General features: G+C 52.3%; 1 protein-coding gene across 1 annotated transcript in view; it reads right to left on the reverse strand.

Moving 5' to 3' along the window:
- LOC129640714 (liprin-alpha-1-like) overlaps positions 1-25,766 on the reverse strand; it is a 57,871-nt gene extending 32,105 nt beyond the window's left edge. The window contains exons 1-3 of the mRNA XM_055565806.1: positions 25,650-25,766; positions 24,453-24,554; positions 24,012-24,230 (exon numbers count right to left, since the gene is read on the reverse strand). Of these exons, the coding sequence (XP_055421781.1) occupies positions 24,012-24,230; positions 24,453-24,554; positions 25,650-25,760 (432 nt within the window). The 5' untranslated portion in view covers positions 25,761-25,766. The remainder of the gene's footprint in view (positions 1-24,011; positions 24,231-24,452; positions 24,555-25,649) is intronic.
- Between the last annotated feature and the right edge of the window lie 828 nt (positions 25,767-26,594).

Consider the following 26,594-nt stretch of genomic DNA (forward strand, 5'->3'; position numbering starts at 1 on the left):
GTCCAGCATCAGGTCCTCCCTCAGCATCAGACCCTAGGTCCAGCATCAGACCCCAGTCCAGCATCAGATCCCAGTCCAGCGTCACGGCCCTAGTCCAGCATCAGGCCCTCCCCCACCCTCAGACCCTCCCCCCACCTCCGACCCTTCCCCAGTATCAGGCCCCCCACCTCCAGTATGAGGTGTGGCAGCCCTAACTTGTCTGGTACTCCTGAGCACACTCAGGCAGCCCCAGAGCAGCAGGACAATAGCTCTGGCAGGAGGTGCATCTTTAGGAATCACCTGCGGAGCAGCAGCAGCTGGCGTTTGTTTCAGGTCAAGGAGAGACAAAGAAAAGGCACTTGTGCAGGAGGCAGTGGAGGTTGTGTGCACGTTCCCCAGCTCTGCTTCCTCCCCGTAGGGGCTTTGCTCTCCTGCTCTCTCACAGGCCCCAGGGTGGTGTCCTTCCAGATTCACGGTCTCCTTGATATCTCAAGCCCAAGTCCTGAGTTGCGTCCCAGTCCGGTGTGGCAGAGGGCTGGGAACACCCAAGCTCAAGGGCTGAAAGGATCCCAGGGGGACAGCCGGGCCCCAGCAAGTAGCAGGGCAGGGCATGAGGGTGGCCGCCCACAGAGGGCCCCAGAGCAGCACTGGAAGGAGAGCGGTGATGCCTGAGCTCACTCGGGGACGCTGCCCGGCCTGGCACTCAGAGAGGTTACTGCCAGCAGCCCTGGGGATGCAGGAAGCCCGGTGAGTGACACCACGCCACCCAGGCCGTGTGGTGGGCACTGCTGACCATGGCCTCGGTTTTCATTCTGGTTCCAGCTGTCCCTCCAAGGGCTGACGGGCTCCTCTTCCGAATGGCACAGATATTTCCTCTATGTGGGTGAACGCATCCCTTGTTTCTGTTGGCGCTCTTGTCGCTCATCGTGTGTTTTCCTCTTTACAACCTGTGCTTGCTGCTCTTCCAGTTTAACTTAGGAGCGGCCCTTATGTTCTGCGTTTCTAGTTGTCAGCATTCACTGGGGCTTTCCAGGTGGCGCTAGGGGTAAAGATCCTGCCTGCCAATGCAATAGATAACGAGAGATGTGGGTTCGATCCCTGGGTTGAGAAGATGCCCTGGAAGAGAGCATGGCAACCCACTCCAGTCTTCTTGCCTGGAGAATCCCATGGACAGAGGAGCTAGCGGGCTACAGTCCCTGGGGTCGCAGAGTCAGACACGACTGAAGCAGGTTAGCACACGCTCAGGTTTTAGTTCAGTCGCTCAGTTGTGTCCGACTCTTGCCACTCCTTGGATTGCAGCACTCCAGGCTTTCCTGTCCTTCACTATCTCCTGGAGTTTGCTCCAACTCATGTCCATTGAACCATCATGCCATAGAGCCATCTCATTCCTGTTTCATCCACGAGAGAGGTGGCTGGGGCTCGGCAAAGTGCCTGGTCCCACTGGGTGGGTGTGAACCTGCCCTCACCGCTCCCTAACCACGTGACTGTCACTGTGTCCTCCTCTGTGAATCGGGAGGGGGCAGCACCTGCTTGCTAAGGCGCACACAGCATCTGGTACATAATCAATGCACCATCCATCTATGCATTGTATTTACTAATAATAGGGATAGCATTTAATAATCTGCTCCTTTTTCTCTCTTGTCACTTAGCTGTGCTCCAGACCACATCTGCTTTACTTACCCCTGTACATCCCACACCCAGCACAAACAAGACTCAACAAATTTGTGGCTGAAGAGGCAGGAACATATGCTGTCTGTCCTCAAGGAGAGGAAGCTGAGTGATATGGGGGCCTGATGATAACCCTGTGTGATGAGGGGACCCCAGGAGGACCTGTGTGGCTGTGGGGTGGGGTGGGGGCATGGGCAGAACCCCTGATGAGCTCCTGGGGATGGGGAAGGTGGCAGGAAGGAGGGCGGGCTGTTCCTTGTGGGGTGTCCACAGATTGTACCTCACCCCTCACTGAGGACCACTTAGGCCGTTTCCAAACACATGTCACTGTTAGGATGAAACAATCATTGCCCAGCTCCTACTCAATCAATTGCGTAGAATATGTTTCTAGCACTGGAGTACAATCATCTGCTTTATTCATTCCATGCTCCATTCATCCACCCATCCAGCCAGCCATCTGTTCATCCATCCACCACTCACTAATCCATCCATCCATCCACCCAACCATCCACTCATTAACTCAGCCGATCATCTCAGACCCATTGAGAAGACAGACGCCTCCTCCACTCCTGCTCCCAGGAGGACCCCCAGCGTGATTGACAGGAGCCTCGTGGGGACGACGGGGGAGACACAGAAGGGAGATGCCTGCAGGCCCTCCTCCCTCTGAACGGTGAAGCACCCACCTGGTCCTAACGCCTCCTTGCTGGGGTGTTCAGGCCGGCCCTTTTCCTTCTTGCGAAACAAGCGGCTGATGGAGGACTTGATGCCCTTCTTCTTTGGGGCTTTGTGCAGCGAGCCCTGGCTGCTGGTGCTGCTGCTGGGGTTGTTCCCGGGGCTGTCCTGAGAGCCTGTGGAGCTTCGGGGAGAGAAAACGACCTTTAACTGGCACCCTTGTGCAAACACACACCCCTCCACAAGAGCTACTGATAGAAACGGGCACCCAGCAACACCCGCACCTCAACCTCGCAGCTGACAGTTGGAGTCTCCTTCACCAACCACACTCCACACAAGCAATGCAGGCTCCCGGCGTCAGACAACCACACTGGGAAGCTGAGATTCTCTGCCTCGAGCTCTCCCGCGAGGAGGGCTTGACTCCAGGCCAGCTGGTGCAGAGGGCGCTCTGACCCTCCCTTAGGGTCGCTGCTCGGCAGGTGACGACGCTCCAGGAGAAGACGAGCTCCCCTGCTCTGGGTAGATCCCCCCGCCTCCCACAGGGTAACCATCCCCGGCCGTGGCAGGAGAGCGACGGTCACCGTGCAGGGCCGCTGGTCAGGTGACCACATGTGCCCTCCATCGAGTGCTGCCTGGCTCAGGACGGGAGCTCAGCAAGTGGTGGTCTGAATGAGGACAGTGTCAGTCACAGGAGGGGACAGGGTCTCCTGAGAGGAGACCCCTGCAGGAAAGGGAGGGACCCTCAAGAGCGAACCCGAGAGGCACGGGGCCGTCACCGTCAGGAACGTGCCCCAGGCCGGGCAGACCTCTACCAAGAGCGGGAAGAAAGCTCCCACAGGAGTCAATCTGTAGAGATGGACGTTTTCTAAAATCACTGAGGTCACTGAGCTCTTCTTCCCCAGCACCTGAAGTTCACCACTAAACACAGGCACCGAACTCAGTGGTATTCCTTTAAAATCATCCTTGCAACTCTTTCAAGACAAGAGGCGCAGGGCTCCTGAAACTGACGACGCACACACAGGCCGCTTACTTGTGGGCGTCCCTGAGGTCCTCGTGGGTGGCTGTGCGCAGCGCCCCCGTGTGCAGGCGGCCCAGCCGAAGGGACCGCGGCCAGGCGAGGGTCGAGGGTTCACATCTGAGGGCGGTCTTGTCATCTTCTACCTCTTCCCGTAAAGCTGGCAGCTGAGGGAGTGAGCTAAGTGTCAAATTGGCTAACAATAGACTGTTCTGAAAAAGGCAATCACACAGGCTTTACATTATAACCAGAAACTTATTTGAAAATCTATTAGCTATGCTTTCCCCCAAGTACAAAAAAACCCTTGTTATACCTTAATGCCATCTTAAAGGACTGTCTTGTTCAAAAAAAGTGGGGCTATGGGGCAGCGAGAGCATCTGACTGAGTGCAGAGACCCCGGACGGGAGCCTCCCTGCAGTCGGCCTCGGCCCTCCCTGGAATCCAGCGACCAGATGGCCCTGTAGGGCAGGACAGCAGAGCGATGCTGGCACCGTGGATCCTGCACGGCATGAACTGCCCTGATGACAGGACTGTGCTCATCGCCAGATGCTGCTCAGAAGCACCACAGCTAGAGTACAAAACCTCTCAGCAAAGCCGTCCAGACCTTTCTGTTTGAAGGAGAAAAAGACACAGCTTGTGCCACCATCCAAGATCATTTGTAGTGATGATGCAGGTTACTGGAACCCATGACAACAAGGGAAACACAGAAAAGGTACCTAACCCCTCCACGCGAACACCATGTGCCTGGATCGTATTTCTCGGTAACATACAGACTGGGGACTACCCACTGAAGTACTTACACGCTGTTCGAGTGTCATTTGCTCACAGTGGTTTCCATAAGGCGCCCCCAGGTCTTCACTAACAGATGATCTTGTATCACCCTAGAGCAGTGGGAGGTTCAAAAGGGAGGAGATATATGGATACCTATGGCTGATTCATGTTGAGGTTTGACAGAAAAGAAAATTCTGTAAAGCAATTATCTTTGAATTAAAAAATAAACTAATTAAAAAAAAAAAAAGAAGAAGATGATCTCTCTTGGACTCCCAGCGTTTCCGCTGGTCCTGGGTGTGAGGAAAGGAAGACAGTGTGGGAACAGATTAACCCTGCAGGGTCCAAACAGGTCTCACTGATACATTTTGGTGTGTGGCTAAACCTGGGGAGGTTTTAGGAAACATGCATGGCATGTATTGTTATAAACAATGAGTGCGTTGTGTTAACCAACTAACCTGTGCCTTTTTGGTGGGATTCTGTAAAGAATACTGATCCCGTGCAGCCCCAGAGGAGCTTGGTGACAACAAAGTAACTTAGTGCAAAATACAGCTGAACTCATTTAACAGCAGCTGGATAAACTGGGCTCCCTCCCCTGAGCTCTAACAAGAACCCTCAGACAACAGAAGGCTACAAAGGCTAGAAATTTTCCACATGGAACTGAACAGGGATCAATCTCAAATTCAAGTTAAAAGAAGCATTTATAAAAATCAGAAAACAACAACCAACAGAGCAGGGAAGTGACACACCTGGGTTGACTATGGACTCAGTGGAGACAAACACCTGCCTCGGAGTCAGGGCCCAGGCCAGCCCCTTCCCCCGGGCCTCCTCCTGAGGAAGGCCTCTGGGTCTGCAGCCTGGCTGCCCTCCCCCAGGATGGGAGCTGCCCCACTGGTGCCACATGTGGCTAGGAAGGGCAGTGCCGTGTCCTCGCTGAACAGGAGGGCAAAGCAGGCCACAGAGCGGGCGAGCGGCACGCCCAGGTCACCAACCCCAGGGGGACGGCGCTGCTCTGCTGTGCCCAGCAGAAGGGCTCCCGGGCACTGAGCCGCCTGAACTGGAGCACGGCCACCCCAGTCCTGCGGGAAGGCCCAGGAGTGCTCGGCCAGCGGGCTGGGAGCAAGAGAGGGACAAGGAAGGCCAGCCCTTGGGGCACTGGACTCCAACAACAGGGGCTCATCCAAGTGACCCGAGGGGAGAGGCAGAGAGCTCCCTCCTGATGCTCCCTCCATCAGGGATGCCGTGATGGACACGAGAGCCTCTGGAGGAAAGCGGGCTGGACAGCACCACGGTTAAGTGTCCAGGCTCTGATCAGACCAGTCTGCACACGCTGCTGGGTGTGAGAGCCTGGGCAGGGTGCCCGGCCTCGCTAAGCCTCAGTGTCTATGTCTGCTGAACGGGGATAGCAGTAGACTGGACCTCACCTGGGGATGAGATGACAGACTCGGAAAGCACGTGCCCGGCACACAGAGTCTCCTGCACACTGCTACCCACCATCATTAAATTGGCTTCCCGCAAATCTAACATCTATGGCTCTGATTCAGTCATTTCTTATATGAAAACACTAAGCGGAAATTCCATGGTGGTCCAAAGGTTAAGACTTGGCACTTTCACTGCCGGGACACTGGTCTGATCCCTGGTTGGGGAACTAAGATCCCATAAGCTGTGCAGCACGGCCAAAAACATAAGTACAGAAATTTTTAAAAATAATAAATAATACTATGTCTATTATAAACAAGCATGAGATGACCAGAAGGCCAACAAGTGGGAGAAAGGCACACTGTTACAATTGTCCCAACGAATGACCAATTTCCAACAGAACCATCAGCACATTTTAAGTGGTGGGTGAGTTTCATCACTTCCATTAAACCGTCAATTATTCACCAGGACATAACCACACAGTGTTCATTCACGTTAAACGATAAGGACTCTTCAATACTTCACAGAGAAACAAAGGCCTGCTAAATTACTCAATAGTTTACCTTTCGACGCTGCTTCCTTAAATCACTAGGCTGATAGGTGCATGCAAAGAAATGAAGAGAAACCAGATTCATTGCGACTTGGAAGCTAAAATTTCAAGAATCCGTAGAGGCAAATACAGTAAAGCAAAAATGATGGCAAACATGTAAGTGACATGAAGATTTAGAGAAATGTGACTGGAAACAGAACATTTTTTTGACCACAGAAGTTAAATAAGCTATTCGAGATTTACTAGAGAAACACTAAAAATTATTACTCAGGAAGATACCATTCTATTACAACATCATGATTTATTAAAGCACAGCATTCTGTACAACAAAGGGCCTTAACAGGTGTCTATTCTCAGCCAAATCTCTCTATAAGTTAGCTTCTCTTAATCAAAAACATGTTACACTTTAAATTAGTAATTTAACTGATGAGGAAGTTACCATAATACCTAGTTTAACGTTGAACAAATCTAACCACCTCTTGGACATTCATGTAAAATCCTGACATAGAATTTGATTTAAAACTTCTCAAAATAAATTCATTAAAGCAAGTTCCCTGTGAAAATATGTAAGAATGAAAGCTAGCACAATAGCAGGTGCAGTCTTTACATTTTATTAACCATAGAAGATACTTTTTTAACGAGTCTAATAGAGACATTAACTGTGCAAAAGCTGATGAGATTTACAGTCTTAAATACAAGCACCAACACAGAAAGGATATTGTGTCAGTTCAGTTCAGTTCAGTCGCTCAGTCGTGTCCGACTCTTTGTGACCCCATGAATCGCAGCATGCCAGGACCCCCTGTCCATCACCAACTCTTGGCGTTCGCCCAAACTCATGTCCATTGAGTTGGTGATGCCATCCAGCCATCTCATCCTCTGTCGTCCCCTTCTCCTCCTGCCCCCAATTCCTCCCAGCATCAGAGTCTTTTCCAATAAGTCAACTCTTCACTTGAGGTGGCCAAAGTGCTGGAGTTTCAGCTTTAGCATCGGTCCTTCCAATCAACACCCAGGACTGATCTCCTTTAGAATGGACTGGTTGCATCTCCTTGCAGTCCAAGGGACTCACTCTCAAGAGTCTTCTCCAACACCACAGCTCAAAAGCATCAATCCTTTGATGCTCAGCTTTCTTCACAGTCCAACTTTCATATCCATACATGACAACTGGAAGAACCATAGCCTTGACTAGATGGACCTTTGTTGGCAAAGTAATGTCTCTGCTTTTGAATACGCTATCTACGTTGGTCATAACTTTGCTTCCAAGGAGTAAGCGCCTTTTAAGTTCATGGCTGCAGTCACCATCTGCAGTGATTTTGGAGCCCCCCAAAATAAAGTCTGACACTGTTTCCCCATCTATTTCCCATGAAGTGATGGGACCAGATACCATGATCTTAGTTTTCTGAATGGTGAGCTTTCAGCCAACTTTTTCACTCTCCTCTTTCACTTTCATCAAGAGGCTTTCTAGTTCCTCTCCCTTTCTGCCTTAAGGGTGATGTCATCTGCATATCTAAAACTCTACTAATTCTACACTTAAGAGGATCATTTCTTTATGTAAGCACAATCTCATTTATGAATTATACATGATATGTAGTTTAGGATCCATCTACATACATTATGCTTATAACTGCGTGCTGCTGCTGCTAAGTCGCTTCAGTCGTGTCCGACTCTGTGCGACCCCATGGACTGCAGCCTACCAGGTTCCTCCGTCCATGGGATTTTCCAGGCAAGAGTACTGGAGTGGGTTGCCATTGCCTTCTCCTGTAACTGCATAGTGATACACCAATTCAACTTACTGCTATGGGGGAAAAACACCATTTAATGAGACATGAAGACAAAGCACAAACCTGACTAAGGGGACACACGCTGTGGACCACAGCACGGCTATGACCAGAGCAAGTGAGGGGACGGGGGAGGGGAGATGGATGGGTAAACTACAGCCTCGGGGGCTGGGGGGGGGGGATCTGGATTCATGACGACTAAGCAGACAACAGGATGAGAGAGGGAATCAAAACCAATGATGAAAGCAGACACACTGTCAGAGAACTCCAACAGCAAGGAAAACATGCAGAACTGTTCTTTTCCAAATATTCGGAAAGAAATCAAGCATGAAACCACAGAGAAATCATCAAAGAATTTTAAATATCAACTAATTAGCCAATGATGCAAATTATAAAAACAGTGTGTCAAAAGACCACAAAATGGACTAGTTACCACTTCACAGGCCGCTAAAATGATTCGCGGTTAATTTAATTATAAGCTGACTAACAATGCAGCTAACATGCAATGGGTGGTAACAGAAAACAGAGACAATACAAGTCCAGTTACAAAGCAGGATGTTGTACACGTGATTTCATGGGGTGAACAGCAATGCACTCACAACACCTAAGCTAAACACGCAAGAAAGCTGGAACATGTGCTTTAGAGCCACACACTCTGTCACCAAAAGCCCTAGGTCGTCATCCCAGTTTTAGACTCGGAAAAGTGAGGCAGCCCGACGTCTTCCCTGGGGCCCTGGGCCCTGGGCTTTTAACCTGGTTTCACACGCAGAGCTGGCCTGAGCGCGTGGCCAGGTCCATCAGTAAGCAGACCAATGTAGATTCTTGGTTTTGTTCCCACCGCATGCCCTGCACCCTGTAGCCAGGCATCCCCAGTGGAAAATCTGCTGCACGGCTTTCCCATGCCATGAGAGCTGCCTATGGTTACTTTCACGAAGCTGTCTGCTCCCTGAGAACAGAAACTTCCCTGCAGCTGCTGTGCCCTGCACAAGGCCAGGCCCAACGTTACAGAGGCAGGCTCTGGCTGAGTTCATGATGACGTGCTAAGTGGTGGTCCAAATATCAAGACTAATTTGTCGCTGTGCCATTGTGGAATGATTAAAGACGAGGCAGTTTAAAAACTTTTAGACCTCTGAGCGTAGCAAATGTACCTGATTTTCTTCTGGGTATAAAGAGAAAAAACAAAAAACAAACAAAAAACAGCATGCTGGGGGAGGGATGCGGCAGGGAGGAGGCAGTCACATACCAGAGTCATGATGCCCAGCTGGTCTCCCTCCTGCGCCAGGCTCTGCTGCCTCCTTCTGGGCTTGGGCAGGGGCGGGCAGGAGCCAGCATGCGAGGAGGTGGGAAGCAGGTTGAGGGAGCTCACTGATTTAAAACGACGGAGGCTGCCTAAGCTCCCCCTGCCCTCCCTGCTCTCAGTCTCCTCGGCCCGCTGCTCCGTGTTCTCCTTCTCTTCTTCGATCAACCTAAAATAGAATAAAAGGCGTCACCTGCCTTTGTCAGCAGAGGAACCTGTCTGGACAATAAATTTGGGCTGGCATTCTGTGTCATGATTAGCAAATTCCAGAAACAGTTGCTCAATTAACATCTCAGCCAAAAGGTTCTACCTTTCCTCTTTGGAATATTCTCAAACTTAGAATAACTTAGCCTTGAGTCTTACAAACTGGCCCTGACCATCCACGCTTGATTTCACTTATTTACTCTAACATTCTGAAGGGGCCCTGGTGGCAACTCTCTTTCCTGTGAAGAGATACCTCAAGTTGACAACCCTTGCCTCCCCTGCTCTCAGGACAGAGATGCACGTCAAGTGCCTCAAGTCTTTTCCGCTGGGAATCAGGAACTCTGTATAATCAAAACAGCAATTCACAAACAAGCTGCAGTTTCTAAACACAAGTCTCCAGACCAGATGAAGTGCTGAGTTGATCTTTTTTTTTTTTTTTAAGGTTGTATACATACAAACGCATCACTTGATGAAGTTCTCCACCAGCTTTGTGTGAGTTTCTGGATTCATGTCAATGTGCTGCATTAACCTAGAATTCACAGTTTCTGCTCTTCTCCCCTAATGTGTGGTGGATGTTTTTATACAGCAGTTTAAATATACGATTATGCAAATACAATGATTTTCAAATTAAAATACAAGATTCTTACAGGAAGTAAACTCCAGCTTCACTTCAACTCATACATCTGGAAAGTTTTTCACTGTTGATAACAAGTTGATGGACAGAATTGACCGTTTACATCAAGTCAACTTGTCGCATAAGGAAAAATGACTTTTACCTGAAAACTTGCTGTAAAAATAAAAATATTAATCTATAACCGTTCCATATTTCCTGCAGGGACGCAGAAAGACCATCTTTCTGAGCTCGTCTGTGCTCAAACACGGCCCACAAAGCTGTCTGTCTTGGCGTGAAATGGGCAGGTGACACCACCCGCGTTTGCTGGTTGTCCCGTTCACCCCCTGCCTCTCCCCCGGAGCCCCGCGCTCGGCCGACAGGAACGGGCACCTCGGCCTGGGCTGACGTGATGAGACCAGTCTGAGCAGCAGCTCTGCCTGGTCCTGTGCAGGGTCACCGGCCTGCGGCCACTCTGAACGTGGACTCGGGACACGGGCATAGCTGGGCAGGTGTGGCACCAGGCAGGCCTCGGGGCCCCCAGCCACCTGGCTGCACCCAGACCCAAGGCCCCCTGCTCACCACGAGGCAGGCCTTTGGATTCTATCCTGTTTTGAAAATTGTTATACCTGCCAAGATGGTGTCTAAAGAAAACATCTTAAATATACTGAGGAGATGAGAAAAACTCAAACACATGTCCTTGGACCACTGTCTTACAACAAGCCAATCTTCATACTACATTAAGTTAAAAAGGAAAAGGCAGATCTGAGTGGGAATTTGCCAACCCCAAAACCCCAGCTTTCACCAGGTGGCTTTTCACCAGAACGTGGGGGGCTCTGAGGGACACAGGAGGGTCCACGGGCCGCAGGGGACACCGCCTCGGCACCTCACCCACCTTGGGGCTCAGAGCTGAGGGGGGACACCCCACAACGCCGCCCCCCCCGCCCCCACAGAGCGCTGACACCACACCGTGGACAGAACGCCCCGGCTGCCCGAGCTCTGTAATCAAGGGCCATCTCAAAACTGAAAATTCTTGAAGCAGACCTGAGGTCAGGTTTCTTACTATGGAACACTCAGGTGTCCCTAGGAGAAGACAGCTCCTCAGAGAAACCGAGTTTCTGGGGAGCTGAGTTCAGGATCACCCACCGGATCTCTTCGTTGATGGCGTCCAGCTGCTCCTGCATCATCACGGTCAGAGTCTTGGCATTGGCCTGCCTGCTGGGCGACAGCTGAGTGGCCGAGCTGAAGAGGGTGACCCTGTCGCCCTCGTCGTCAGACATGCCCTCGTCACTCTCAAACACCTGGGCCACATCGGCCAGCATGCTGGCTTGCTGCGTGCGCTCCCAGTCCTGCTCCTTCGGGGTCTGTACCTGGGCACGAGAGGACCACGTCTCGTCAGCGACATTCAGGGCAGCTCAAGTCTATCAGGAACTGAACCCAATTTTACATGGAAGCCCTGACTGTGGATAAATGGGCCATGCTCATGAGACACTGCCATCTCTTAAGCGAACAGGACTCAAGAAACAGGCAGGGGGAGAATCCAGTTCCTAGATGGCCTGGTGACACCCAGGTCTCAGCGTGGACGGCAGGCAATCCTATGAGGTTATTCACAGGGTGGGCTGATGGAGTCAGAGACAGAAACCGAAAATTACAAAAATATATCCATGCCTCCATCAGCCAGGCTGGAAGAAAATAAGAAAAAAGAACCCTTCAGCTCGGCAGCCACTGGGTCCCTATCAGCGGTCATCACTGGTACCAGTTCACCAGAGTGTGCCGTCCTCGCAGGCTCCCAGTCCTCCGTTTCCCAGGCTGGTCTGAACACCCACAGAGAGGCGCAAGCAGGGGCAGCCAGGAGACGGGAGGGCCAGCCCCTCCGCGGCTCTCCTCTCGGGACACAGGCCCTTGGGCTGTTCTGGGGGATGGCTCCTCGCACCGCAAGGCTGGCTCTGTCATCAGAGACACATGGGATTGTGCCTGCGGTGCCCCGTGCCACCCTCCCGCTCTCACACCTCACACCCTTGTCTCTGCAAACGTCCCCCCTGCCACACTGTCACCCAGGTCCTGCCTTCTTTCCCAGACATGACCTCAAAGGAACTGAGGGGCAGCCTCGAGGTGCTGGCTTGCTGGCTCCCTGTCCCCTGTGGCCAGTGCCCTCGCCTCCTGTCTTCGTCACGACCCCGCCCCAGGGCTGGGCTACCCCATTCGCTGGCTCCAGGACCACCTGCCATCATTCCTGCTCTGCTCCAGCGAACCAGCTGCCTATGGGTTCACCCCCATCAGCCCGGTCGGCATGTCCTCTCCCTTCTCTCGCCTTCCAATCGCACAAGGGGAACCAGCAGATTCCTCCTCCAGGGCTCCCTGCAGCGCCCACTGCGGGTCTCTGAAAGCTCCTTGGGAGTGGCCTCTACGGTCCCCCTCCCCGCCCGGTCTCCACTTCTCTGCCAGCAGGCGGTGAGCCCCGCCCTGCAGGGCAACTCCCCGGGGGCTCGAGGAACCCATGTTACCAAGCCCCCTCCCTTCCTTGCCCTCCCCCACGCCACCCCCCCACCCCCAGCATGTCTCTCCCTGGGCTCCAGGCCCTGCCCTCCCTGTGGTTATTCCTCAGTCCCTTGCGCCCCTTCTCAACCTTGGAATGCAGGATGCCCCACAGCTCTACCCTTGCACCCCATCTCTCTCCACCGGCACCTGCCTGGTGACTTTACCATGCTCGTGCCTTTAAATGCCATCTGTACGCCCATGACCCCAAGTCCACCCTGAGCTGAATGAGTCCTCTCCCGGATGCAGGCCGGAACACTCAGCTGTTCTCCTGACACGTCCCCGGGACACCCCATGGGCTCGTCCACCTCAACAGGGCTGAGGCCCGGCTCTTAGCTCCCCGCCCCGGCAGCCCTCCTCACCTCAGGAAACAGGCTCTGGCCTCGAGCTGCTCAGGCCTGAGCCCAGGCTCCTCCCTGATGCGGCCCGCTCTCTCCCTTGTCCCCGCTGGTTGACATGACCCTTTTTCTATCTCCGAGTGGCTACTTCTCTTCCTGCCTCCGGGTCTCTGGTTCAAGGTCACCCTCCTGGTGTCACCTCACTGGCCACCCTGTTTACACACGATCGTCCCCTCCTCCTTGGACAACTCAGGCACTCTGGTCTCCTTTCCCTGCTCATTACTGTTCAACAGGCTGCGCGGGTTTAAAAAGGGGTCCACAAATTCTTCCATCCTCCTCCCTTCAAGAGGCAGAAGGGGCAACTCCTGCTCAGCCCCTGAGCGAGGCAGGACTTAGCAGCTCACTCTCGCAAACATAAGTGAAGGTGTGCGGCCTCCAGACCAGGGCGTGAAGGGCCCCGGGCTAAACCCCGCACTCTCGCTCTCAGAGGGTGTTCCGAGGAAAGCCAGGCCATGGGAAAGCCACACGGCAGGGACCTCGGCCTGTCCCCAGCAGCCAGGTGAGTCTGAAAGCCTGCCATCCAGCCCTGGGGTGCCTTCCCGCGTCTGTGCCCTCAGGAGGCCCTGAACCAGGCCCGCTTGCTACAATGCACAGGCACTGAGGACTGTGAGCTGCTCCCTGGGAAGTCACTAAGCTTTGCAATGATTCGTTACGTAGCAGTGGATAAAGAACACACACGGTATTTAATTCACTGCTGGAGTCCTACTTCTGACCATGTCTGGCCCAAACTAACTGCTCACTGAATGTGGAAGCTCAAAACACAGACATGTATGAACAAATACATGGCATGAATGAGGTGAAAACATAAAGGCACTTAAACTTCCAATGAGAATTCCTCTCACTATAAGCTGATGGATATGTGTATCCATTTACTCGTAGGACGATTTCAAAACTGTGCTAATTAGTACCATGCTGGGCCTCACAATAGGCCACAAATTATTAAAATTGGTTAAGGAAAAAAAGCATGCCTTAAAAGTAAACTCTTAGCCAGAAAAAGGAAAATGGGAAGACGTAAAGCGACCTATCAGCGCTTTGTTCCAAACCCACCTCAGGACCACAGTGTGAGGGGACAGGTGCCTCACAAGGTGCCCACCAGGGATGGGAAGGGGGCGGTGGGTTCCTTGCCTCGGATGGCTCATCGTGCAACGCTGCCAGCCGGCCTTTCTGGGGACACCACAGCACCGCCCCGTTGCCCAAGGAGTCTGCCGGCCGGTCCGCCACAGGGAACCTGAGGTCCGGGGAGCTGCCCAAGTGGGGTCGGCTGAAACACACGGCAAAGAGCAGCACTGTTAGAAGAAAAGAGAGCTCACTCTGTCAGACGGGCCAAAGCCTGTCCATTTGGAAGATCGGCAATTTCACAGCAAAAGGGCCCCCGGGAGGGCACTGCCCTCCTGGCTCCAATAGCAACAGGCCGCCCGCTGCTCCGCAGACACTCAGGGCTCATCCCCAGCAGCTGGAAAACTCCTGTATGTGGGGAAGGCAGTGCTGACGCGAGGGTGTGGAGCTGACTAGGACAGGATCGGCTGTCTGGGGTTGGGGCGTCCAGGGTCCCCCTGGAGCCCGCTCTCAGGTCCCAGGGCAGGGCCTGCACCTGTTCTGCTTTCCCCTTGGCACCCCACCTCCCCTTCGGCCCACGCCTGCTCTGACCTCCCTCTCCCACGGGAAGTCCGTGGATCACAATCACCGGTCTGCCTGGAACACTGTCTGCACAGCTCTCAGTGTTTTTAAAGGCGCCTCAGACAACCCGCAGCAGAAAAGCCTCAGACCCACAGCTCGGAGCTGAGCACCATTGGTGTCTCCCATTAAAGCAGAGGTGAGCGTGTCACCGGACTCTGGGCTGAACAAGGCCCAGCACAGATGCTCAGGCCCTGAGCACTAAGGCCTGGGCCTGCAGGTGCCAGGAGCTCACTCAGCAGGGGCCTGCTGGGAGGCAGGGCGGCCCCGCCTTGACTGTGAGCCGCCTGCACTGCAGGACCGCCCGGGCTCTGCTCAGTCTTCTCTCTGGGAAGAGGGGGGTGCCTTCACGTGCAGGAGTCCCTAAACCCAGGAGACAGGGCCTTCCTCCGAGGACAGGACACCCCATACGCTGCAGAGTGGCCAGGGCCGACCACCAGCTCAGCCTGCTCGGGGTCACACGCTGCTCTGCTCGACGGTTTTGCAAGGAACACTGTGCTGCACAGGAGATGGAAGTCTGGAATCTCCCGGAGCCACACCTGTCTTCCCTCCCGTCTCCCCTCCCTCCTGACAGAACTGTTCCCTTCTCTGCTCCACTTCCACCCAAGGGCCTGGGGCTAGAGCACACTTGGGAACTGGGTGGGGGGTACGACACAGTCCCGCTGTGGACTGCGGGCCCTCGAGGGTCCTCTGAGGGCCACAGAGGCCTCCGGGTTGGGTCGCCCCCCAACCATCGCCTCCCAGTCCCCTCGCGGGGTGCAGCCTTCATCTCTCTCCCCCTCCTCACCCGAAGCTCTTTCCTCCGGGAGAAGGTCTCAGAGACAAGGTGACCAATTCCTCTGGGAGGTCCCACCAAATACGCCGTGCCTGCCCTGCCTGGGAGCCAGTTTTCAGTCCCCACTCCCTCCCTCCTGAGGCAGCACAGTGCCCCCCACCCAGCCCACACTGCCCACAAGCCCCACTCCGAGGCCCCACCTGTGCTGCTAAGTCACTGCTGTGACCCCTCCAGAGCTGCCTCCTGGAGACACCCCTCCCTCGCACCAGCCGCTGTGGCCCACTGTCTTCAGAGCACAGCGGCTCCTCCTGCCCCGCGGCTGCTTCCTCTTCTCGTCTCTCACTCTCACTGACACACACGGGACTGGTGACCAGGCCCCAGGCTTCCCCATCTGAAGCCCCCAATTGTGTCAGGCCTCGGGTCCTGGCACCAGGTCCCTCCTCGTTACCCAAAAACCCCCAAGAGGAGGAGGCCGTGTCCACCTCCTCTTCCTCCACTGTCTACGCAGTCCTCCTCACACTCACCTCGTCCACCCTGGGAGCAGGGGTTCCCCACCTCTGACAGCCCCAGCCCCTCACCCTGGAGGAGCTCTGCCACCAAGTCCGGCCACGTCCCCTCCTGTTCTACAGGGCACGTGCTCTGCTTGAACTCCACCCGCCGTGGTTTCAGACACAGGACCAGTTTCTGGCTCTGCCTTTGTCTCAAATGACATCTCCTTTTCTCTAGAAGAAGGCTGGGTGGGGGCTCTGGACTGCGAGGATCCCCTAAGCACACAAACACAGAAATATGCGTGTGGGCTCCAAACTGTCTCCTAAGTCAGGCTGCAAGCAGTAGTCGATTTCCTACAGATGAATGAATGTCACCAGTAAGCACTTAATCACCTTTGCTAGAGTTTCTCTCTCACTTGTGACCGTTTTCCGTGAAGAAGCCAAAGAAACATTTAAATACTCAATAAGAATTACCGCCCCTCTAACAACGAGGAAGAAAAAAGCAGGATGCTCAGTAATCTGCTCTCCTCATTCACAAGCCAGGTGATTCCTCCCACCGCAGTCAAAAGACTACAGGTCATTAACCTTCTGCGACTCTTCAGAAACATCGGTGTCACAGTCTGTCAGGCCCCTCAAATGAATACGCCCAAATATCAACTGGTCGGCCCCCTACTTCCAAACCTCTGCCTGTGGTTTTGAGTGTTGTCAATCCTGTGACTACCACTCCGTGGTACCAAGTTTGACCCTAAGGAACGATGCTTGTCTCTTCCCTCTCGCTGGCCACGAAGCTACAGGCTCCTTGAGGTGCGACCATGAGCAACACCCAGTCATACTGTCCACACACCAGACAGGCCCTTGTCACACTCGACAGCGCTGAGGGGAGCTGCCCGGGGGAGCAGCCTACCTGTGGTGGAAGGGAGCCCCTCGCAGTCTCGTCTGGTCCACTTCGGCTCTCAGGGGTTCCAGGTTTAGAATCAGCTGGTCCTACGAAACAGCAAATGACACAGCCTGCACCGCTTGCTTTCTGGATGTCAAGTGACTTGCACCAAAATGTGCAGAACAGGTTACGTGAGTAGGTATCAACTCCCAACATTTTAATTCTGAGAACATGTTCTCTAAGAGTCCCTAGCAAATGGAAACACTCAGAACAATATTAACCCTTATAAACCATAATGAGGAGGAAGTTCCATCTCAGGTGTAGAAAAGGTTTCTCTGGAGGAAACATGGCAAGCCATTAACAACGATGAAGTCTGTAGAGAGAAGCTGGACTTCAGGCGGGGGGTTCGGGTCAGGGGGACACGACTCACTCTATTGCCCTCCCTCCTCTCACTGCTTTCAATTGTCTCCATGGAGCTCACCTGCATTCCTCACATTCATTCCTCTACAGCCCACTTCACTTGCTCATGGGGTAAAACAAGTCAAACGGGCCAAGTCTGTGAGTCACTCAACTCAACCTGGAAGCTCTGTGCTGTCGGCCATGGCAGTCACTCGCCTCGTGCAGCCCCTGAGCACGTGAGACAGGCTGCTGCAAAGCCCGATGTGGAAATCACACAGAGGATTTCAACACTCGTGGTGAAAGAAGGACGTCGAGTAGCCCGCTGGTTTTTAGGAAATTTTAGATTGTGTAGGTGGCTCGTATTATCTTTCTGACGCACAGCACAGCCCACGTGAATGGCTCACGCTTTGTCTCAGCTCTTGGGTGAATCCAGAAAGGACTACTCAGAATTCTGAACCACACACAACAGCCACACACTCTAAATCCATCTATAATGCAAACACATTCAGTGTTCAAAACCAGAAGTGCTATACGTGTTACAGCAGTGGATTCGCCATAAGGAGAATGTAACTCGACGTCTGCTAAGCATCTGCTCAAACTCATGTCCACTGAGTTGGTGATGCCGTCCAACCGTCTCATCCTCTGTCATCCACTCTCTCCCTGACTTCAATCTTTCCCAGCATCAGGGTCTTTTCCAATATGAAAATTCATATTAAAAAACTGGAAATAATTACCTCAAACAATTTTTAAATGCAATAACAAAGTTGCCAAGTCTGTGTTTTATAAAATGAGCATCAATTTCAAGGTTTATAAAGCTGTTTCAGAACCTACTGTATTAAAAAAAAAAAATGGAGAGAAGACAAAAGAATGATCTATTTGAGATTGGCTCTGTATGAGAAATTGCTGAGACGAACTGACGGGACGGGTCATGGGTATTTATTATACTACTCCATCCACTTTTGTGCATGTTTGCAATTTTCCATCGTAATACATTTTAAAAGTTTATTTTCTGTTAAAGCAGAGTCTTCTCCAGCAACACAATTCGAAAGCATCAATTCTTCAGTGCTCAGCCTTCTTTATGGTCCAACTCTCACACCCATACGTTACTACCGGAAAAACCACAGTTTTGAGTATATGGTTTGAGTATATGGTTTGTCGGCAAAGTGATGTCCCTACTTTTCAATATGCTGTCTATGTTTGTCATAGCTTTCCAAGGAGCAAGCATTTTTTAATCTCATGGCTGCAGTCACCGTCTGCAGTGATTTTTGAGCCCAAGGAAACAAAACCTGTCACAGCTTCCACAATAAGGCATCGGCCTTCAAAGATTTTTAAAGCAAAACAAAAGTTGACTTTGAATTGGCTTAGTCTAGTCATAAACAGCATCCCGATCTCAACAGCCTCTGAGCAGCAGTGATGAAAGTAAGAAGTGCACCCCTGATCGGGAGATATTGAGCTCTCCGCCTAAGCGGGGAGGGCGCCTCACCGCGGGTCGCATGATGGGAGTCAGAACCACTGCCCCCTGGAAGCCCGCCTGTGAGGCTCTGCAGTCCAAGTCCAAGAACACAGGTATGGTGGGGACAGTACTGACACGTGAGGCTGGACCCGGGATCCCCACTCCATTTCCTGGATGGTCTGTATCGCCGTGTGGCCAACCTTTCCAGGAAACCTCTCTCAGGACTCGGTGACGCGAGCCTCCACCATCACCCTTTCCTGTCGTGATGCGCCTTCTGTCGCAGCACAACTGCGCTTCTCCTGTCTAGAGGCAGCCATCCTACACACACACCGTGTCTGGACCAGCGGTTTGGCATGTGGGACTCCAGCGCCACGTCCGAGGCAAGCAGGCTCCACACCTGGGCGCCATGCCTTCAGTTTCATGGGCCCCGGGCTGGCACCCCAGGTTTGTCTGAGGGGCAGTCGTGAGGTCCACCTGTATCCCAAGCAGCTCCCCGGACTGGCTGGTCAGAGCAACAAGCAGCCTCTTTGAATGTGGGGAGGCCCTGGCTCCTGCCCACTGCCTATGGGCGACCACCTCTGGCCCTGCTCCCGAGGAGGTGGGTGCCCGGATCAGCAGATGGGGCCACACAGGCACACACTCGATGCCAGAGACGGGAGTGGTGGAGAAAGGCAGTGCTGGCCCCCGCCCAAGCCACGTCTCCTGCCCAGACGCCGCCTCCCCGTCAGCACAGGCACCCGCTGCAGCTCCTTGTTCTTTTCCTCCAGTTGGGCCTCCATCTGGCGCAGCCTATCCTCCATGCTGCTGTGTCTCTCTCTCCTGCCTGTCGGCCAAGAACAGCGTCAGCTCCGCTCACAACAACCCTGTCCTGACGGCACGCGGGCTGTGATCGCAGGGGCGGCAAGCGGGCCATGCTCTGTGCGAACCACGGGCCCTGGGTTCGCGGGGGGCACGCCCGCATGCCTGCTCACACAGCCTGCGCGGCTTCGTGTGTGACACATGGCTCACGGAGGGGGCTGGTGACCAGCTCGTGAGAGGAGACGTGCTCCCCGTGCCCCGGGCCCCACACCCACGGCCGCTGCGCTCCCTCCTCGGACTGCCTGTGGCGAGCCCGCGCGGGCAGCAGACAGCGGCAAACGCGAGGCACACGTTCTACCTTCCTAAGCCGGGAAGGAAGTTCGAACCGTTTAGCCTCCTGAGTGGTAGAGCTTCCGGAAGACAAAAGGTCGGACTACAAGGCCGACTGGGGATGGACAGCAGAGATGCCAGGGGAGAGGAGAAACCAAGCCTGGAGAGGAGGATCACAGCAGAAGGGTGCCCCCTGGCGGCTGTTAGTGACCCTGCTCTGGGAGGGTCGGCGAGCACGGGACACCGGCAGCCTCCCGCGACGTGATGGCCCCTCGGGCGCTCACTGAGCTCCTGGCAAGGCTTCCGACAGCCGCGTCAGCACAGACCCGGCCCGACTCTCTATGTTCAGCCAGTGCCCACCGGCAGCGCAGGGCAACACCTTTCCCGCCACAAGGACAGGGTGGCTGGCTGGCTGGCAATGGGGTCGATGCCCCCAGCAGCGCCACATCCCACGGACATGGCCCCTCACCCGCGGGCTCCTGGGGACGGCGAGTGGGGAGTGGGGCCTCGGGTCTGCACGTGCCCTGCTGGGACTTCTTTAACAAGTGTATGGATAATGACTTAAAACTGTGTTCATTACAGAGCTATTTTGGCCATCTCTTAAACGAGAATGGGATTTTTCTAGGTCCCTATCCTGCTAGGCTTTGAGTGGCTGACTGAACTCTGAGCAGCAGTGACTCGGAGCTGAAGCGTCCTAGGGACACACACAACTCGGGACAAAACTGGAGGGAAATTAACGTAGGGATGACGCAGAAGTGGGGCCTGCCTGACACTCAGGGAGCGCTCCCATCTCAGACGGGCAGCACGACCCCCGCGTCTGCGCTCCTGTGTGGACTGAGCAGCACCGGCAGGGGCGCGGTGGGAGAGCAGGGGAACAGGCCCTCCCTGCGCCCGCCCCCCAGGGACCCAGAGCAGCACCTTGGAGAGCGAGGCCACCCTCTGCGCCTGCTCCGCCTCCACCTCGGGCAGCGTCTCTGCCCTCCGCAGTCTCGGCTGCAGCTTCTCTACCAGCTCCAGGCGCTCCTGCAACTGGCGGTTCTTATCCTCTGTCTACAAAGGGAGAGCACAGGATCAAAACAGGCCGAGAGGTGTAGCCACTGTCGCTTTAAGCAAGCTGAGACAAAACCTAAATGCACGTGTCTAGTGGATTCATTCTGTTTCGGAAGCTCCGTCAGGGTAAATTTTCTCTCAGTGTTCCTGGGCTTGGGCTCAGTGAGCAGAACACCTCCTGCCAGAGTATTTGCTTTTCCTAAATGTTCCCCAAGGACGTCTTAAAAAAAAACAACAAATTCTTATATATTAAAGAAGATCTGTAGAAGCTTATTCATTCTTATTGACAAGTTAAGGGAAGAAGGGTTCACTACGGACCCTTCTTAAAACATCACCAGAATCATCACTTAGAGGGAACCCTACCGACCGCAGATGGCTACGGGCGTGTAAGCCAAAATATGGCTTTCATCTCCTCTGAAATACAGACCTGATAAGAGCGTGCCTGGTGAAATGCCAGTCAACTAGTATTTGTAAATGCACGATTATTCTTTTAACAGATCTTCTTACTCTGAAAAACTTTCAATGTAGAACAGACAGATTCTTTTTTAAAAAAGAAAAAAATTAAAGTATCTATAAGCTCAGGTTCCTGAGAGGTTAGCATTTGTTTCTAAGCAGCTTTCTTACTTTTTCTGTGTGCGTATTCCTCTATGTACGTACACAAACAATATGCTGTGCTTTAAAACCCTCAGAAAACAATAGCATATGGTACATAGTATTTTCTGATCTGCCTTTTACAGCCATTATTTTGTATATCGTAATGCTTTTAGTTAGCATTCCCCATCATACATTTCAATGGCTTTCTAGTATTTAATTTTTGTGGTGGGGACAATGATACACTTTGGCACACACCAGACTGACTCACTTTGTTTTGGAGAAGCCAGATTTGGTTTTCCTGGTTAAATCCTGATTATCTGAGACCACTCGGGAACAGGAGCGAGTAAGGCTCACCAAACCACAGGAAGTAGAAACCCTAATCAGACCGGAGCTCTAACCCTGCCTTTTGTCACAGTGACCCCAGTTCCCAACACGCAGCCAGCTGCCGTGAAGTTCCCTGCTGCTCTCTACTCTTTCGGTAAAAACTCTAACAAGCCAACAGATTCACGTTCAAGTAAAACAAAAGAGTCAGGAATGGAATTCCACAAAATGGTTAAACCAAGTCCCAAATAATGCAAACCTGTAAGTTGCAGTCACCCGCAATTTTTTAAAAATGTATTTCCTTCCAGTACAGCTGATTTACCATGATGTACATCCACACTTTTGAACACAGTATTTTAGGGTCATAAGAACTTTACACTGGGACTTGATTTCCAATGTGGGAGTCACATGAAAAGATCTTTACCTTCCTTCCTCAGGAATTCACTACTATATAAGTCAGACACAGTTCAGAAAGGCCATTACCTGTCGATGCCTAGAATCCTTATTTGCAATTTCATTTTCAAGTTTATCATTGATGTCGTCCTAAGTTTCAAATCAAACATAAAGTTAACGTCCTCAAAATAAAAGTCCTAGACACGGCAGTTTTCTCGGACGTGAGCAAAAATGCGCCTATCCCAAAGGTCACATTTGCCACGATTGGCACCCATCTGTCTTAACGTTCTGTCCAGCCACTTGGTTGACCAAGCTTCTTTTCTACATAACAAACCCAAACAGCAAACGAAAAGTATACTAAACTACCCTGTTATTGCAACAATTCCAGGAGGGAAGGTATCTGGCATGAAGTCAGGACCTCTGTCTGCTACACCATACAGGCGGGCTTGACCCAGAACAGGGAGGGACCTTCAACAGATCCAACGGGGAGCTCTGAGGCTCGTTTCCTCGAGTAAAAGTTGGAAAAGTCTCATGCAATTTCCTCAGAATTAAAGTAGCATATTAACGAGTGGAAACAGAAGTCAAATTGTACACAACTGGGAGCAGCCTTCTCAAGCCTAGTTCTTCAAAAGCAGACTTACACCACATGGATGAAACGCTCAAACCAGGACCAGAACTTGCTGCTGGTGCAACTCCTGTCCGCCACCTCAAAATCCACTTCAGGTCCCTCCCTGGTCACTAAGTAGCCAATGTGGGTAAAGTCCTAACTTTAAAAGTGAAAGGTCTTGAAAACGCTTTTTCTAGAATTCTATACGTATTCAACTCGGACACCTAATCTCCTGTTGCCAAAGAGTAGTGTGAATAGCTTATACAAACCTGTGCAAATATTTCTGTTTTGAGTTCTCACACAGAATTACTCACACCAAGCTACTGAACAAGTACACCTGCTGTACCACATGTTGGAGGGGTTCTCTCTGAGATGGTCTCACGGGGGAGGGGTGGGCAGGGTGGGTGCTGTCTGTCTGTGCACAGAGGAGAGGCGAGGCTCACAGGAAGAGGCCTGAGTCCCCAGCACTCTTCTGTTTTCACAGTGACCGCTAGGGAGTTTCTCATAAATCATGACACCTGCAGACACGACCGCCAGAGACATCACGATTCCACATGGTTACACAGCTCGGGCCTGAGGATCTGAGCGTGAGCAAACACCACTCGACTTGTCTGACCGCCGGTATCACTGTCACACATCCCTTCAAGGAGCGGAACCTCAGAAAACTCGAGAAGATGGCCAGGCAAGCTGCCTCAGCAGAGCCCACACAGCATGCTCCCATCTCTCCGAGAGAACAGGCTCCACAGGTGTCACCAGACTCGCCTGAGTGAATCAGAAGCAAATTTCAGCATCATCAGGAACACATTGGACAGGCAGTTGCGGGGGGGCGGGGATGAACCGGGAGACTCGGGTTGACATATATACAGCACTGATACTACACATAAAGTCAACGAGTGAGGACCTAGTGTACAGCACAGGGAAGTCTACTCAGTGCTCTGTGGTGAAGTAAACGGGCAGGAAATCTAAAAGAGAGACAGATACATAAATAGATAGATAGATAGATGACTGATTCACTTTGCTGTACAGCAGAAATTGACACAGCAGTGTAAAGCAACTATACGCCAATAAATGAATGAATGGATGAATGAATTTTTAGAAAAGGAACACAGTGGGCCCCCTAGAACTTGTGGAAAGGAGGAGTCCACACCCAGGGTGCAGCACAGCGTCAGGGCTGCGCTCGTGTTGCTCCACTGCCAACGGACTGCCTGGACCAGGCCTCTTCTCCTCCAGAGACCTCGACGCAGAGGCAGGGAGGCAGCCAGTTGCGGTCTCTCCAGCGCTCTGCTCTTACTCACGCAGCCATCCCAAGGCTGAGATCCCCGGGAGAACAAGAAACCCACATTCCACCTCAGGACAACAGACACAGCTGCAGTCACTCACTTCGCGGACGTCCCGCTCAAGTTTTCTGTTCCTGTCCTTGGACTGGAGGAGGTCCTTCCTGGCCGTGTCCAGGTCCTCCTCCAGATGTTTCACGTGGGCAGAGAGGGCTGCCAGGCGCTCCTCCATCTGCCTCTGCTCCCGCAACTGCCTCTGTATGATTTCCTGGAGCTCTGTCTCCTTCGCCAAGCCGTCCGAGGGTCTCTAAGGGGGAAAGGAAGCCTTACACAGCCTGGTTTTGGGAGGGAGGGAACACAGTACTTCCGGGCAATCTGTGAGGTCAAAACTGCCTTCTGCGCTCTGGGAGCTCACAGGACCCTCACGGCCACTCAGACCTACATGGTGCATCGGTGAGAGGTCCCAACAGCCCCGCACAGACTGGATGGTAAGACGAGAACCAGACAGAGAGCGAGACCAAGGACTTGCCTTTCCACTGGCGCTTGGCATGTTTTCTTGCTCATGATGTACATCAAGCACCCTGTCCGTTAGTATCTTTTCCTGGTTATTCTCCTCTGAAAGAATCATCTGCTAAAACCAAAACATTGAATCAGAGTAAAGAAATTAAGTAAAGACAGCAAAACTCCACCTGGAAAACTCAACTCTAAACTGAAAACACAACATAAAAAGAAAATACATGGTGATGCTATCCATCCCGAATACCACCAGGTGATTCGAGTCAGAATTTGTCTTCTACTGGACAAAGGGGTACTTAAGAGATCCTGCAACTCTGAGTCACAAGTCTAGTTTACTAGTCATTAAAGTAACCCTGGTGGGCGGGTCCTCAATCAGAAAGATAAATAACATCTGATGCCCACCACTACAGCCTTCATTCTTTTTTAAAATGAAAGGATTCAAATGACAAACCCTTCACGGAAATTACACAAAGACTGATCAAACTTACCTCTTTATGTGTGGCACCTAATTCTTCTTCGAACAAACTACAGCTTTCGAGTGCTACTCGTAATCACACTCTCAACTCAAATAAAAGGGGCCGAGTCACTGTGTGTTGATGTGTGTATATATGTTAGTATACTTCTTAGTGTATACTCACCCTAATACATGGGTACTGTCACAGAATACCTTTAATGTCTCTCATTGATCTTAACGTCAAGAGAATCTGCTTGTTAACAGCTTTAAATTCTAAGTTTGAGAGAACAAAATGTTATCCTAAATTAATTATTACCCAGTTTTTAACTGCAAGTTGATATACAGAATATAATAAATCTTGAGACATTCATGCCAACGAATACTTTTTAACTGGGGGCTTCCCAGGTGGCTCAGTGGTAAAGAATCCGCCTGCCAATGCAAGAGGGCAGGTTCGATCCCTGGGTCAGGAAGATTCCCTGGAGTAGAAGATGGCCACCCACTCCAGTATTCATGACTGGGAAGCCCCATGGAGAGAGGAGCGTGGTGGGCTACAGCCCACAGGGTTGCAAAGATTCGGACATGACTGAGCATGTACGCAGGCAACGCTTTTTAACCATGACTCTGACTTCTTACAGAAAAAAAATGTATATACAAGAATTCAAGACGCTCAAAACTCAACTAGTTACATAAATATGTGCATCATCCACCTAACAAGGCAGCAAGTGTACAAATCCAGGACGGCCGGATGGCTGGTACCTTCTCGTCCAGGGCCTTGTGGTGTTCAAAGAGCAATTTCAGCGCCCTGAGCACCTCGACCTCACTCGTCATGCCGGCTGGGGACTGCGCCTGCCGCTTGCGCGCTGTCATCCCGACGGGTGGCCTACATCGGGAAACCAGGCGCTCCAGGAGCTCCAGCAGCAGCTGCAGGGCAGGGCCAAAGGAACACCTTCAACCTCATGCTCGAATTCCGGGCCGATAACTCCTCTCAGCCTCACGCTATACCCGGAAACATGCTAAGGCACGTCGGAATCCCGCCAGTGCAGTCGAAAGTTAGAGTGGACTTCCCCAGGGGTCCAGTAGTTAAGACTCCACACTTCTTCAAGGATCATGGGTTTTAACCCCTGGTCGGGGAACTAAGATCCCACACAAAGTGTAGCGTGGACAAAAATGTAAGTTAAGAGAACTCCCCCCTCATATGTACTAAAATTACATTAGCTCTCATCAGAAATTTGAAGCAAGGTTATGAGAACCCCGAACTGATCCACCCTGGTCTGCTCAGTGGGAAGATGTGAAAAATGACTTGAAAATCAGACAGAGTTTAAAGACAGCACACGGAGGCCAGCGGTGACCCCCACGGGGCAAATGTCAACACGTGAGAATCCCCCTACTGACCCTGGTGTTGTTTCTTTCAGCTTTTAGCTGAGCGATCTCCTCTTGTCTTTCACGCAGCTGCTGCCTCCATGTGTGTAGTTCTTCAGGAGCTGGAAACTCCTAGAAAACAGTTCAATGAGAAACTAAATGCAAACATAAATTAAAAAGAGAGCGAGACTGTGAAGACTGACCCTGTCGAGTCTCTCCAGGCTCCACACAAAGGATCTCCATGCCCCTCCAGAGAAGAGGGGTCCACTGACCCCAAGACAACACAGGCCACCACAACTCAGACCGGCCTTCGGCCTCCACCTCGACCTGGCAGGCACGTGG

Source organism: Bubalus kerabau, unplaced genomic scaffold (assembly GCF_029407905.1).
Source record: "Bubalus kerabau isolate K-KA32 ecotype Philippines breed swamp buffalo unplaced genomic scaffold, PCC_UOA_SB_1v2 scaffold_38, whole genome shotgun sequence".
In the NCBI taxonomy this organism is placed as follows: domain Eukaryota; kingdom Metazoa; phylum Chordata; class Mammalia; order Artiodactyla; family Bovidae; genus Bubalus; species Bubalus kerabau.